The 11,134-nt window shown below is 45.4% G+C and overlaps 3 protein-coding genes across 3 annotated transcripts in view; 2 read left to right on the top strand and 1 right to left on the bottom strand.

Moving 5' to 3' along the window:
- Window positions 1-1,980: 1,980 nt before the first annotated feature.
- Window positions 1,981-4,425, bottom strand: psmb6 (proteasome 20S subunit beta 6). Its single transcript, XM_083910025.1, has 7 exons — window positions 4,315-4,425; window positions 3,037-3,104; window positions 2,877-2,942; window positions 2,720-2,785; window positions 2,490-2,619; window positions 2,243-2,387; window positions 1,981-2,153 (listed from the first exon to the last, which is right to left on the bottom strand). The coding sequence occupies exons 1-7, from the start codon at window positions 4,411-4,413 to the stop codon at window positions 2,026-2,028; spliced, it is 702 nt and encodes a 233-aa protein (XP_083766151.1). The 5' UTR covers window positions 4,414-4,425; the 3' UTR covers window positions 1,981-2,025.
- Window positions 4,426-4,626: 201 nt separating this feature from the next.
- Window positions 4,627-6,893, top strand: trappc1 (trafficking protein particle complex subunit 1). The gene is made up of 5 exons (XM_083910032.1): window positions 4,627-4,676; window positions 5,233-5,331; window positions 5,424-5,494; window positions 5,591-5,729; window positions 6,606-6,893. The coding sequence occupies exons 2-5, from the start codon at window positions 5,233-5,235 to the stop codon at window positions 6,732-6,734; spliced, it is 438 nt and encodes a 145-aa protein (XP_083766158.1). The 5' UTR covers window positions 4,627-4,676; the 3' UTR covers window positions 6,735-6,893.
- A 1,329-nt stretch (window positions 6,894-8,222) lies between these two features.
- LOC310944286 (voltage-gated potassium channel subunit beta-2-like) overlaps window positions 8,223-11,134 on the top strand; it is a gene marked incomplete at its 5' end in the record, with an annotated part of 12,042 nt that continues 9,130 nt past the window's right edge. Inside the window, one exon of the mRNA XM_083910016.1 lies at window positions 8,223-8,506. Within this exon, the coding sequence (XP_083766142.1) occupies window positions 8,223-8,506 (284 nt within the window). The remainder of the gene's footprint in view (window positions 8,507-11,134) is intronic.

Raw genomic sequence — 11,134 nt, 5'->3', positions numbered from 1 at the left:
GGGTGTAGGCAGGAGAAGGAGAGGTCGGGTGGAAAGACAGAAAGGAATGGAATGAAAAAGGAGGCAAGGAGACAACCAAGAGGGGAGAGGGAGGAAACAAGGAGGTATTCAAAGGAAGGGAGAGTAGAGAAAGGAGACAAGAACACGTCCGAGATGCAGAAGAAGAGAATAGACAGAGAGGGAACATGAGACGAGGACGCAAGGAGGAGAGGAGGCAGAAGAAGGGGAGGTCAGAAGAAAGGAATGGAATGGAAAAGGAGGTAAGGAGACAACCAAGAGGGGCGAGGGATGAGAAGGAAAGGAGAGGGAAGAAACATGGAGGCATTCAAAGGAAGGGAGAGTAAGGAAAGGAGACGAGCACGTCCGAGATGCGGAAGAAGAGAAACGAGTGAGTGGAACGAGAGAAGGAAACAAGGTGTGAGGGAAGGTGTCGAGGAGAGGAGAGAAGGGAGAGGAGACAGGACCAAGAGAGGGCAAGGGAGGAAGACAAGGAAGCGAGGGAGGAAAGGAGAGGGTGTAGGCAGAAGAAGGGGAGGTCGGATAGAAAGAGAGAAAGGAATGGAGTGAAAAAGGAGGCGAGGAGACAACCAAGAGGGGAGAGGGTTGAGAAGGAAAGGAGGGGGAGGAAACAAGGAGGCATTCAAAGGAACGGAGAGTAAGGAAAGACAGAAAAGAGGAGAAAGGGAGGACACGAAGAAGAAGCAGGAGAGAAGGAAACAAGGAGACAAGACGAGTGAGTGGAACGAGAGAAGGAAACAAGGTGTGAGGGAAGGTGTCGATACAGGGAAGCAGAAGGAGAGAGAGAGGGAACATGAGATGACGAGGAGACAGGAACAAGAGGAGGAGGCAAGGAAACTTGGACAGGAGCGAGGGAGGAAAGGAATTAAAAAGGAGAGGGTGTAGGCAGAAGAAGGGGAGGTCAGAAGGAAGGAAGGAAAGGAATGGAATGAAAAAGGAGGCAAGGAGACAACCAAGAGGGTAAAGGACAACAACAAAAAAGGGACGGATGCAAAGGGAATGGGAAGGAAAGGAGGGGAGGAAACAAGGAGGCATTTAAAGAACACACCAGTGAGTGGAGTGAGAGAAGGAGACAAGGTGTGAGGAGAAGGGAACATGCAGACGAGGAGGGAAGGATAGGAGAGAGGAGAGAGGAGGATTGTGGGAAAGTGTCACCTCTCTGTCAAAAACGAGAGAACGACGGGAAGTTAGAGGTTTGACAGACAGGTGATAGCTCCGCCTCCAACCCGAGGACAAAGGTTTATTAATGCTTTAATGTATTCGATTTAACTTATTATTAGTTTTTAAAAAATGAAATAAAATAAAGGAATATGGGACTGTTCCTTTAATTCTCCATCTCTGTAACCCCTGAGTGTCTTTCCTTCCTTGTCTCCTTCCCTTGTCCACTCTGTCCTTTTCTCTTCAGGACACTTCAGAACCTCCAGGTCCACGTCTCCAAGTTAACAGGAAGTGGAGATGCAGAGTTTGTCTCCACCTGCTGGACACTGTGAGAACCACACACACACACTGATTTATTGAAAACACTAATTAGCATTTAATGAATCCCTTTGTCGTCTCGTGCAAGTCAAAATCCCATCATGCATTTCCTTTATGGAGATTCTCAACCACCGCCCCCCCCCTCAAAAAAAGTACTACATTACCCACAATTCTCAGGTGTAACAGCAGCATCACTGATTGGTGTAACTGTATCGACCTAAAACTGCACGATAACTACTAACAAGGTTTGAGTCAGAAGAGCAGAGGATTATGGGTCATGCAGTTCTTTAAATAAATAAAAATATGAGTTAAATAAGATCAAATCTGTTTTATTTTGCAGATTAAAAAACCACAAAAACAACTACAAAAAGATCAAATCGCTTCACAAGGTCCATGTTTCTGGGTTAGCGACAACTGACAGGAAGTTAAGAAGCGAGCTAATTTTTCCGGGGGGGGGGGAAGTTGCAAGAAAACGTGCGTCGAAACTCCAGATTCAAAAACCTTTATTAACAACAACAACACGGACACTGCTCAGTGCGTGGAGAAGCGAGGGAGCTCGTTCCCCAGGATCACTCGTCTCTCCACGCCCTCCTCGGAAATGCTCGCCAGTCTGACCACGCCCCCGCTGGAGCCGTCTCTCTCCATCGCCAGGGACAGAGCTGAAGAGGACACGCACACACACACACACGGGTGAGAACACGACGGTGACCGTGTCCCAGCATGCCTTGCAGCACCAGCAGTAACATACCTGTGGCAGTGAGCTCCATACACTTGTCTTTGGTCATTCCTGGTTTGTAGTTTGAGTCCATGAAGCCGTAGATGTAGGTGCTGCCGCTGCCGCCCACCGACACGGGCTGTCGCACCAGCATCCCACCAATGGGGACGCAGTACACCTGAGACAAAGAGAGAGAGAGAGACGTCCATTATATACTCATGTAGCACCATCTAGTGTCCACACAGGGAAGTGCAGGAACGGTGTGTGTTTGTGTACGTACCTGCCCCCCCTTCCTTTTGTCCCATCCGGCCACCAGTATCCCAGCAGTCAGTTCTTCTCTGTAGCGGTAGCAGCTAGCTTTGAACAGATTGGCCGCCGTCTCCACCAGCGGGGCCTCGTCCAGCTCGATGCTGTCGGGGGGAGAAGGGGGCGGAGACAACGATTAACCGACCGTTAACTGGACTGGATCGGACTGGACAGTGAGGCTGTCGATCAAAGACGGCAGCGTACCTGTGGAAGCCCAGCTGGTAGGTGACGACGTCGGCGATGGCCTGAGTGTCAGCGGCCGATCCGGACCTGCGACAAACACACACACATACACACATGTTACGTTCAGCTACGTGCTAACGACGCGCTAACTACACGCCGTGATGGCGACGTCACTGACCTGCAGCAGTAGATCCGCTCGTGGATTTGAGTCAGTTTGTCTGTGACTCTGTTGGCGATGTAGGCTCTGGTGGACGGAGACGGACACACAGACAGGTTAAACGTGATACTTGGAACTTTATGCAGAACTACGAGTGAGTCAGTCGCTTCGATTCGCTCACCCTGTGGTTGTGCGAGAGTCGGCGCCGATGACCACGCCTCCGTCGTACTCCACCGCCATGATGGTGGTCTGACAGACAGAGAGAGAGAGAGAGACAGACGTTAGTGCTGCAGTATTTATTATATATATATATATTAGTGCTGTCAAACGCTAACGCATCCACGGTGTCAGCGTTAAAGCATGACGCGTTTCCACGACGACTGACCAAAAAAAGATGCGCGTGACGACATGTTTGCATGACTCCGGGTTGTTAAAATGAGTCTGTAAAGTAACGCTGAACTTTAAAAACAGAGGCACACATAAGCAGTACACAAGTACGCTAACGTTTTTTGTAGTGCTGATCTTTTTGTTTAATAAACAGACTGTTCCAGTTCTGCTGTAGGCACGCTAAAAGGAGCTAATGCAGCTAACGGAGCTAACTGGTAAACGGTGCCCGGACTCCGGCGTTGCAGCACGCAAACATGACGTCATGCGCGTCTTTTTCCGGTCAGTCGTCATGGAAACGTGTCATGCGTTAACGCACGTTAACACGCGTTATATATGCGTGTTATATATATATATATATATATATATATATATATATATATATATATATATATATATAATGAAGTTATATAACAGTTGATTTGCTTAAGTTTCCACCAATAAATTCCAATATGTCATGAAACTCAAACGTCTTTTGATCCTCTATAATAATACGTGATATACTTAAAACTGTTTTTGTACCCATTCTTTTCCCATTGTTGTCAACCAATCAATGGACTGTAGTGAGTTTACATCCCTTCATGTACAGGACCGCTGCTAAGTGATGCTATGATGCAGCTCGATTATTTTAGCATCGTATATTTAACGCAAATAACTGCCCCAATGCTCCACATTGCGGCATTTAATTGAAAAACACATGTTTTTCCAGACTAAATCCGTTTCCAGCGGTGTTTACCGGATGCGTCCATATTCTGACAGTGACTGTAACGTTTAGCATAAACATTAGCATCACTAATACGTAGCCTTCATCACTGAGTTTACAAGGCCGTTTGTTTCGTATTATTAACGGCTTCTAATCCAACATTTCATCCGGGACTGGACCCGAATCGGTTCCTTTCCGTCACCTTTAAGTCCGAACTTTGTTAAAACTATGGACCGCGATTAGCGTTAGCCGTTGTTAGCTGCCGCGGAACTGCTGTCTCATTCAGCCGCTTTTTGCCGTTAAAACACTCCCCCGCCGCGGCGGAACCTGACCCGTTTCGGTCCGCTCCGGTCCACCCGCATTTGAACTCACCCCGGTGCTGACTTCCTGACTGGCCCATTCAGGAACCATATCGTTTTTAGCAGAAACTCGCTGCACGAAGTCCGGCATCATCGCTGCTGTAGCCGCCATCTTGTCTCTATAGTCTGCGGTTGGAATGACGCCGAGATGCCAGATTTACGCAGTCAGTCAGTGCGGTTTGCTGGTCACAAAGAAAATCAAAGACAGACGCGTGTCATCGTCTGCGTCTTTTGTCGCGCACGGGATTCAATCAAATCCGCATTCCGTGTTTGTACGTCTTAAATATAATTGTATGACACTGCATAAAGAGTTGTGGTCTGGCACGTCAGCGGACACCTCTGCAGCGGGGGTCCTACTAGCAACAGGAAGAGAAGGTAAACACCACAGGTCACATTAGAATTGTTTGATAAACTTCGTATTTTCACGCTTTACTTGTCAAAATTTCACTCCATATTGTTTATTAACGATGTGACTCAACGTTGCATGTGATACGTGAAGTTGTAAAGTACGTATTATTCGATATTTGGTTGATTTGTTGACCGTGTGGTGGCGTTTTAACCGCCCGGAGAACCAGGCTCCGTCTTAAAATGTAATTATTATAATTCCGGGATTAAAAATGTAAAGAATAGAGATAGAGGCGTGCGTGTTAGAAAAGGGCATTACAATAAGTCGACGTACAATTTTAATTCGGTGCAAAAATGGATCACCTAGCTATTTTTAAGCTTATTTTTTAGCTAGCTTATTTTTTACTAGAAAATAACGAGTACTTGTTGATGGCTTGTAAAGCTAATTACTTAGCTATGATGCTATTGAATTCCACGTGATCAAATGTTCCTTTTCTAATGTATTTATTGTTTCTGCACCTTGAATCCCATTAAAAGCACCTTGTTGTGAAACATGCTATATAAATTATTATTATTATTATTTCAGATGACCGTCCATAACTTGTACATATTTGACCGGAATGGAAACTGTCTCTATTACAACGAGTGGAACCGAAAGAAGCAGGCGGGAATCTCCAAAGACGAGGTGACGTTAAATGAATGTTTAACGTAGAAAGATGAACGCAAACTTATAAAAATACTAAAGCTGTTTATCTGTCTGTCCCTGTGTCTTCTCAGGAGTATAAGCTGATGTACGGGATGCTGTTCTCCATCCGCTCATTCGTCAGTAAAATGTCTCCTCTGGACATGTATCCTTTTTTAAAATTTTTGTCTCTGTCCACTCGTCTCTGTCTCCACTCGTCCCTCGCTGCCTCTGTTGTCCTTAGCGTCCTGCGTCTTCTCAGGAAGGACGGCTTCCTGTCCTTTCAGACCAGCAAGTATCGCCTTCATTACTACGAGACGCCCACCGGACTGAAGTTTGTCATGAACACAGACCTGTCGGTGTCCAACGCCCGAGAGACACTGCAGCACATCTACAGCAACGTAAGACACACACACACACACACACACACACACACACACACACACACACACCCCAGAGACGGAGACAGAAAAATGTAAGTGTGGATGAATTAAACTGAGTCTTTTATTCTGAAAAATGCTGTTTTTTTTATTTAGTTTTTTATATAGTGTGGACAAACAGGAAATGAGGCCTTTTTTTAGTTTTATTTTGAAAACTGCCAGGTGGTCTACACTAAAAAACGACAACAAAAACAGATTTTTTTCAGAATAAAAGACTCGGTTTCAGTCATCCACACTTACTTTTTTTAAAGGGATTTTTTCTAAAAACTGTGGTGTCAAGTTTTTAGTATGAATGAATATCGTAACAGTTTTTCTCACAGTCCAAACAGAAATGGATACTTTTATTTTGAAATCGATCGTGAAAACCACATAAAAAAAAAAATTAGTGAGGACAAACAAAAATGGAGACTTTTATTTTGAAATTTGCGGGGTTGTTTTGGTGAAGAACATAAATAGTTTTTCTTTGAAATCACCAGGGTTCGAACTGAAAAGGAGACTTTTATTTTGAAATCTGTCGTGTGTCTTTTGTTCGTTTTCTGTGTGCTAGGATGAACTTTTTTTTTATAAACTGCAGAGTCAGTGTGTTAATTTGGACAATTAGACCGTTATTTTTTTTTTTTTTTTTTTTTTTTCATAACAGAAACTGAGACTCTTATTTTGAAATCCGTGGTGTCAAAACTGCAGGGTCAATTTATTTGTGTGTTTGAATGTAAACAGAAATTTAAAAGTGTAGATGAAGAGACATTTTATTTTGAAAACGGCTCAAATCTGGTGTTTGAATAATCCTTTACTGTGTGTGTGCGTGTGCGTGTGTGTGTGTGTGTGTGTGTGTTCCAGCTCTATGTGGAGTACATCGTGAAGAACCCTGTGTGTGTGTTGGGAAACACGTTGGACAGCGAGCTGTTCAGCAGTCGTCTGGACGCGTTCATCAGAGCGCTGCCGTACTACAGTCCACGCGCCGCCTGATGCACACGTACACACACACACACACACACACACACACACACACACACAGTGTTGTATTTATTCGTTTGTGGTTATTTTTGTATCTTCACCCTGACTTTGTGTAAACATGACTTGGCAGAAAAAACTCGACCGTTGCATTAAAACTGGTTTGTGACTCTGGACTGTTTTTGTTTTTTTTGTCCGTGTGTAAACTGCTGAGTTAGCGTTAGCGACGCTAACAAACGTGCGCTGGTTTTAAGGCTAACGCTAACAGCTTCAGCGGCCGCCCGTGTCCTCGTCGCGTCCTTCGGCAGATGGATTTTTGCGGGTTTTTGTGTCGTCCTCATTAAGGGAGAGGCAGGACAGGAAACTGTCTCTGTCGTCTGAGAAGGGGGAGGGGCTAAAAGTACACCTGTGGTCACAAACGGGTGACCTTTACCATTGAAGAGGGGACATCTGTACAAACTGGGGACATTTAATATTTAAAGATAAACACATTAAGAGGGGGACATTTTGCATAAGAAGTAAAAGCGAGGACACTGAAGGGGACATTTTTACCAAGTGAGGACATTTGTTGTATAGAGATGACACTGTAGGGGGGACATTTTGACAGTGAAGACATTTATTGTACATTTTTGACACTAAATGTGGACATTTTGACCAAGTGAGGACATTTATTGTACATTTTTGACACTAAATGTGGACATTTTGACCAAGTGAGGACATTTGTTGTATAGAGATGACACTGTAGGGGGGACATTTTGACAGTGAAGACATTTATTGTACATTTTTGACACTGAAGGGGATTTTTGGACAAAATGAGGACATTTGTTGTACAAAAATGACACTAAAGGGGGACATTTGGACAAAGTAAGGACATTTGTTGTACAGAGATGCGACTAAAGGGGATTTGACAATGTGAGGACATTTTTGACACTCTAGGGGGACATTTTGACAAAGTAGGACATTTATTATACAGAGATGACACTGATGGGGACATTTTGACAAAGTGAGGACATTTATTGTACATTTTTGACACTAAATGGGGACATTTTGACAAAGTAGGACATTTCTCGTACAAAGATGACACTGAAGGGGGACATTTAATCTATACAGTAGGGACAATTAGCCAAAATGGGGACATTTAAAGGTGGGACACGTGTCTCTTTATATTTGGGACATTATGTTTGTTTGTTTTTTGGGGACGGCGTTGCGTCAGCGAGGCTTAAAAACTGTCAGAGACAGATTGGACATCTGTCCTCAGTTATTGGCAGCTGCAGGTTGTTAATCCCGTCCTCATTAGCGTTAGAGGACAGACGCGATATCTGCGCCGTGATTGGTCAGATTAAACCCGACAGGATTAAATTACAGCTGTGGTGAGACGCGTGGACAAGCGGAGGTGGACTGTGACTGCGTGGACGACAGGAGACGGGACGTCCTCGCCCAGGTACGAGCCGCGAGACGTATTTTTTTGGTCCTCGCGTTGTCGTCTTGACTCCGCCTCCAGCGATGTTCGCGGGGCGGGCGTCGTCTGCAGCAGGGTTGGCGGGAAAAGGCGGGAAGTTCTCCGTGGAGGAGCTGTACGGGTTCACCAAGAAGCCCAGGGTGAGAAAGGGGAATTCTGGGAAAACGGGCAAAGGCGACGCCCGGAGGAGCGGCGCCGAGGAGAGGGAGGAGTCTGCGCTGGCGTCGCAGATCCTGGACGCGGCGAGGAGGCTGGTGGAGAGACGGCGGCTGGAGAGCTTCCTGAGGGCGTGTGGCGTCGCCATGGAGCAGAGTCACATGACCTACAGGTGAGACGCAGTTCACTGGTCCACCTGTAGGTGTCACCACCTGGCTCTGGATTAGCTCATTAAGGTGTGTCGGCAGGCTGTAGTTACACTCTTTGGCCGCTAGAGGGCAGCAGAAGGCCGATGACACAATAGTGATGTCATGAATTGAACATAAAACTGGCAAAAACCAACACAAATCATACATTATATAATAATAATAATACAAAAAACTAAATATAAAATAAATAGACAACAAAAGACAGAATAAAAAGGGGACGTGAGGACAGTGGTGTGAGGACAGAGGCCTGAGACGTGAGGACAGAGACGTGAGGACAGAGATGTGAGACGTGAGGACAGTGACATGAGGACAGAGATGTGAGGACAGTGGAGTGAGGACAGACGTGAGGACAGTGGACTGAGGACAGACGTGAGGACAGTGGACTGAGGACAGACGTGAGGACAGTGATGTGAGACGTGAGGACAGTGGACTGAGGACAGACGTGAGGACAGTGGACTGAGGACAGATGTGATGACAGACGTGAGGACAGTGGACTGAGGACAGAGACGTGAGGACGGTGACGTGAGGACAGTGATGTGAGACGTGAGGACAGACGTGAGGACAGTGGACTGAGGACAGATGTGAGGACAGACGTGAGGACTGAGGACAGATGTGAGGACAGTGATGTGAGACGTGAGGACAGTGGAGTGAGGACAGACGTGATGACAGACGTGAGGACAGATGTGAGGACAGACGTGAGGACTGAGGACAGATGTGAGGACAGTGATGTGAGACGTGAGGACAGTGGAGTGAGGACAGACGTGATGACAGACGTGAGGACAGTGGAGTGAGGACAGACATGAGGACAGTGAAGTGAAGACAATAGAGTGAGGACAGACGTGAGGACAGCGATGTGAGACGTGAGGACAGACGTTAGGACATTGATGTGAGACGTGAGGTCAGTGGATTGAGGACAGACGTGAGGACAGTGGAATAACGTGACACGTGAACGTTGACATTCTCGTCTCTAACAGAACTAATGATGTGAAAAACACGGAGACGACGTCTCAGAGTCTCTGAGTGAAGATACTGCTCTAATCTGTCCTGAGGCTGTGTGTGTGTGTGTGTGTGTGTGTGTGTGTGTGTGTGTGTGTGTGTGTGTGTGTGTGTGTGTGTGTGTGTGTGTGTGTGTGTGTGTGTGTGTGTGTGTGTGTGTGTGTGTGTGTGTGTGAGCAGAGTAGAGACAGTGGGGGAGAAACACTCTCATCTCTGATTCTCTCTGATGTCATTTATCTGATTTATTTACTGGTGTTTTTACATCTAACGTTAGCATCATCTAACGACCGAAGACAAAAAACTGAAAAAAAAATACTTTTCTTAACGCAAACTCAACAATTTAAAACACAATATTTTCAAACAAAAATATTGTTCACGGGGAAAAAAAAAACACTTTTTAAGAAGAAAACTTCTTCTTTGCGTAGCCAATCGGCAGGCAGCTTCTTAAGGCCCGCCCACAAACAAAAAAACCATGGCATAAGGAACAAATGAGAGAACACTCCCTCATTTGTTCCTTACACTCCCTCACTTGTTCTTTACACTCCCTCATTTGTTCCTTACACTCCCTCACTTGTTCTTTACACTCCCTCACTTGTTCTTTACACTCCCTCACTTGTTCTTTACACTCCCTCACTTGTTCTTTACACTCCCTCACTTGTTCTTTACACTCCCTCATTTGTTCCTTACGCTCCCTCACTTGTTCTTTACACTCCCTCACTTGTTCTTTACACTCCCTCACTTGTTCTTTACACTCCCTCATTTGTTCCTTACACTCCCTCACTTGTTCTTTACACTCCCTCACTTGTTCTTTACACTCCCTCACTTGTTCTTTACACTCCCTCATTTGTTCTTTACACTCCCTCACTTGTTCTTTACACTCCCTCACTTATTCTTTACACTCCCTCACTTGTTCTTTACACTCCCTCACTTATCCTTTACGCTCCCTCACTTGTTCTTTCCGCTCCCTCACTTATTCTTTACACTCCCTCACTTATTCTTTACACTCCCTCACTTGTTCTTTACACTCCCTCACTTATCCTTTACGCTCCCTCACTTGTTCTTTCCGCTCCCTCACTTATTCTTTACACTCCCTCTCTTGTTCTTTACACCCTCATTTGTTCACTCCTTCACTTGTTCTTTACACTCCCTCACTTGTTCTTTACACTCCCTCACTTGTTCTTTACACTCCCTCACTTGTTCTTTACACTCTCTCTTGTTCTTTACACCCTCATTTGTTCACTCCTTCACTTGTTCTTTACACTCCCTCACTTATTCTTTACGCTCCCTCACTTCTTTACGCTCCCTCATTTGTTCTTTACGCTCCTCGTTTGTTCTTTACACTCCCTCACTTGTTCTTTACACTCTCTCTTGTTCTTTACACCCTCATTTGTTCACTCCTTCACTTATTCTTTACGCTCCCTCACTTCTTTACACTCCCTCACTTATTCTTTACGCTCCCTCACTTCTTTCCGCTCCCTCATTTGTTCTTTACGCTCCTCGTTTGTTCTTTACACTCCCTCACTTCTTTTTGCGCTCTTCACTTGGTCTTTACACTCCCTCACTTGAACCTTTACACTCCTTCACTTGTTCTTTAC

This window comes from Microchirus variegatus (genome assembly GCF_963457635.1).
Source record: "Microchirus variegatus genome assembly, chromosome: 2".
Lineage (NCBI taxonomy): Eukaryota > Metazoa > Chordata > Actinopteri > Pleuronectiformes > Soleidae > Microchirus > Microchirus variegatus.
Note: the sequence above shows the minus strand (reverse complement) of the source record. Positions and strands in the feature narration are given on the sequence as shown.

Coding starts and splice junctions, on each gene's coding strand:
- trappc1 (XM_083910032.1), top strand. CDS start 5,233: ATGACCGTCCATAACTTGTACATATTTGACCGGAATGGAAACTGTCTC. Junction 5,495..5,590: donor AAAATGTCTCCTCTGGACAT/GTATCCTTTTTT, acceptor GCGTCTTCTCAG/GAAGGACGGCTTCCTGTCCT. Junction 5,730..6,605: donor TGCAGCACATCTACAGCAAC/GTAAGACACACA, acceptor TGTGTGTTCCAG/CTCTATGTGGAGTACATCGT.
- psmb6 (XM_083910025.1), bottom strand. CDS start 4,413: ATGGCGGCTACAGCAGCGATGATGCCGGACTTCGTGCAGCGAGTTTCT. Junction 3,105..4,314: donor GTCAGGAAGTCAGCACCGGG/GTGAGTTCAAAT, acceptor TCTGTCTGTCAG/ACCACCATCATGGCGGTGGA. Junction 2,786..2,876: donor GAGCGGATCTACTGCTGCAG/GTCAGTGACGTC, acceptor TGTTTGTCGCAG/GTCCGGATCGGCCGCTGACA.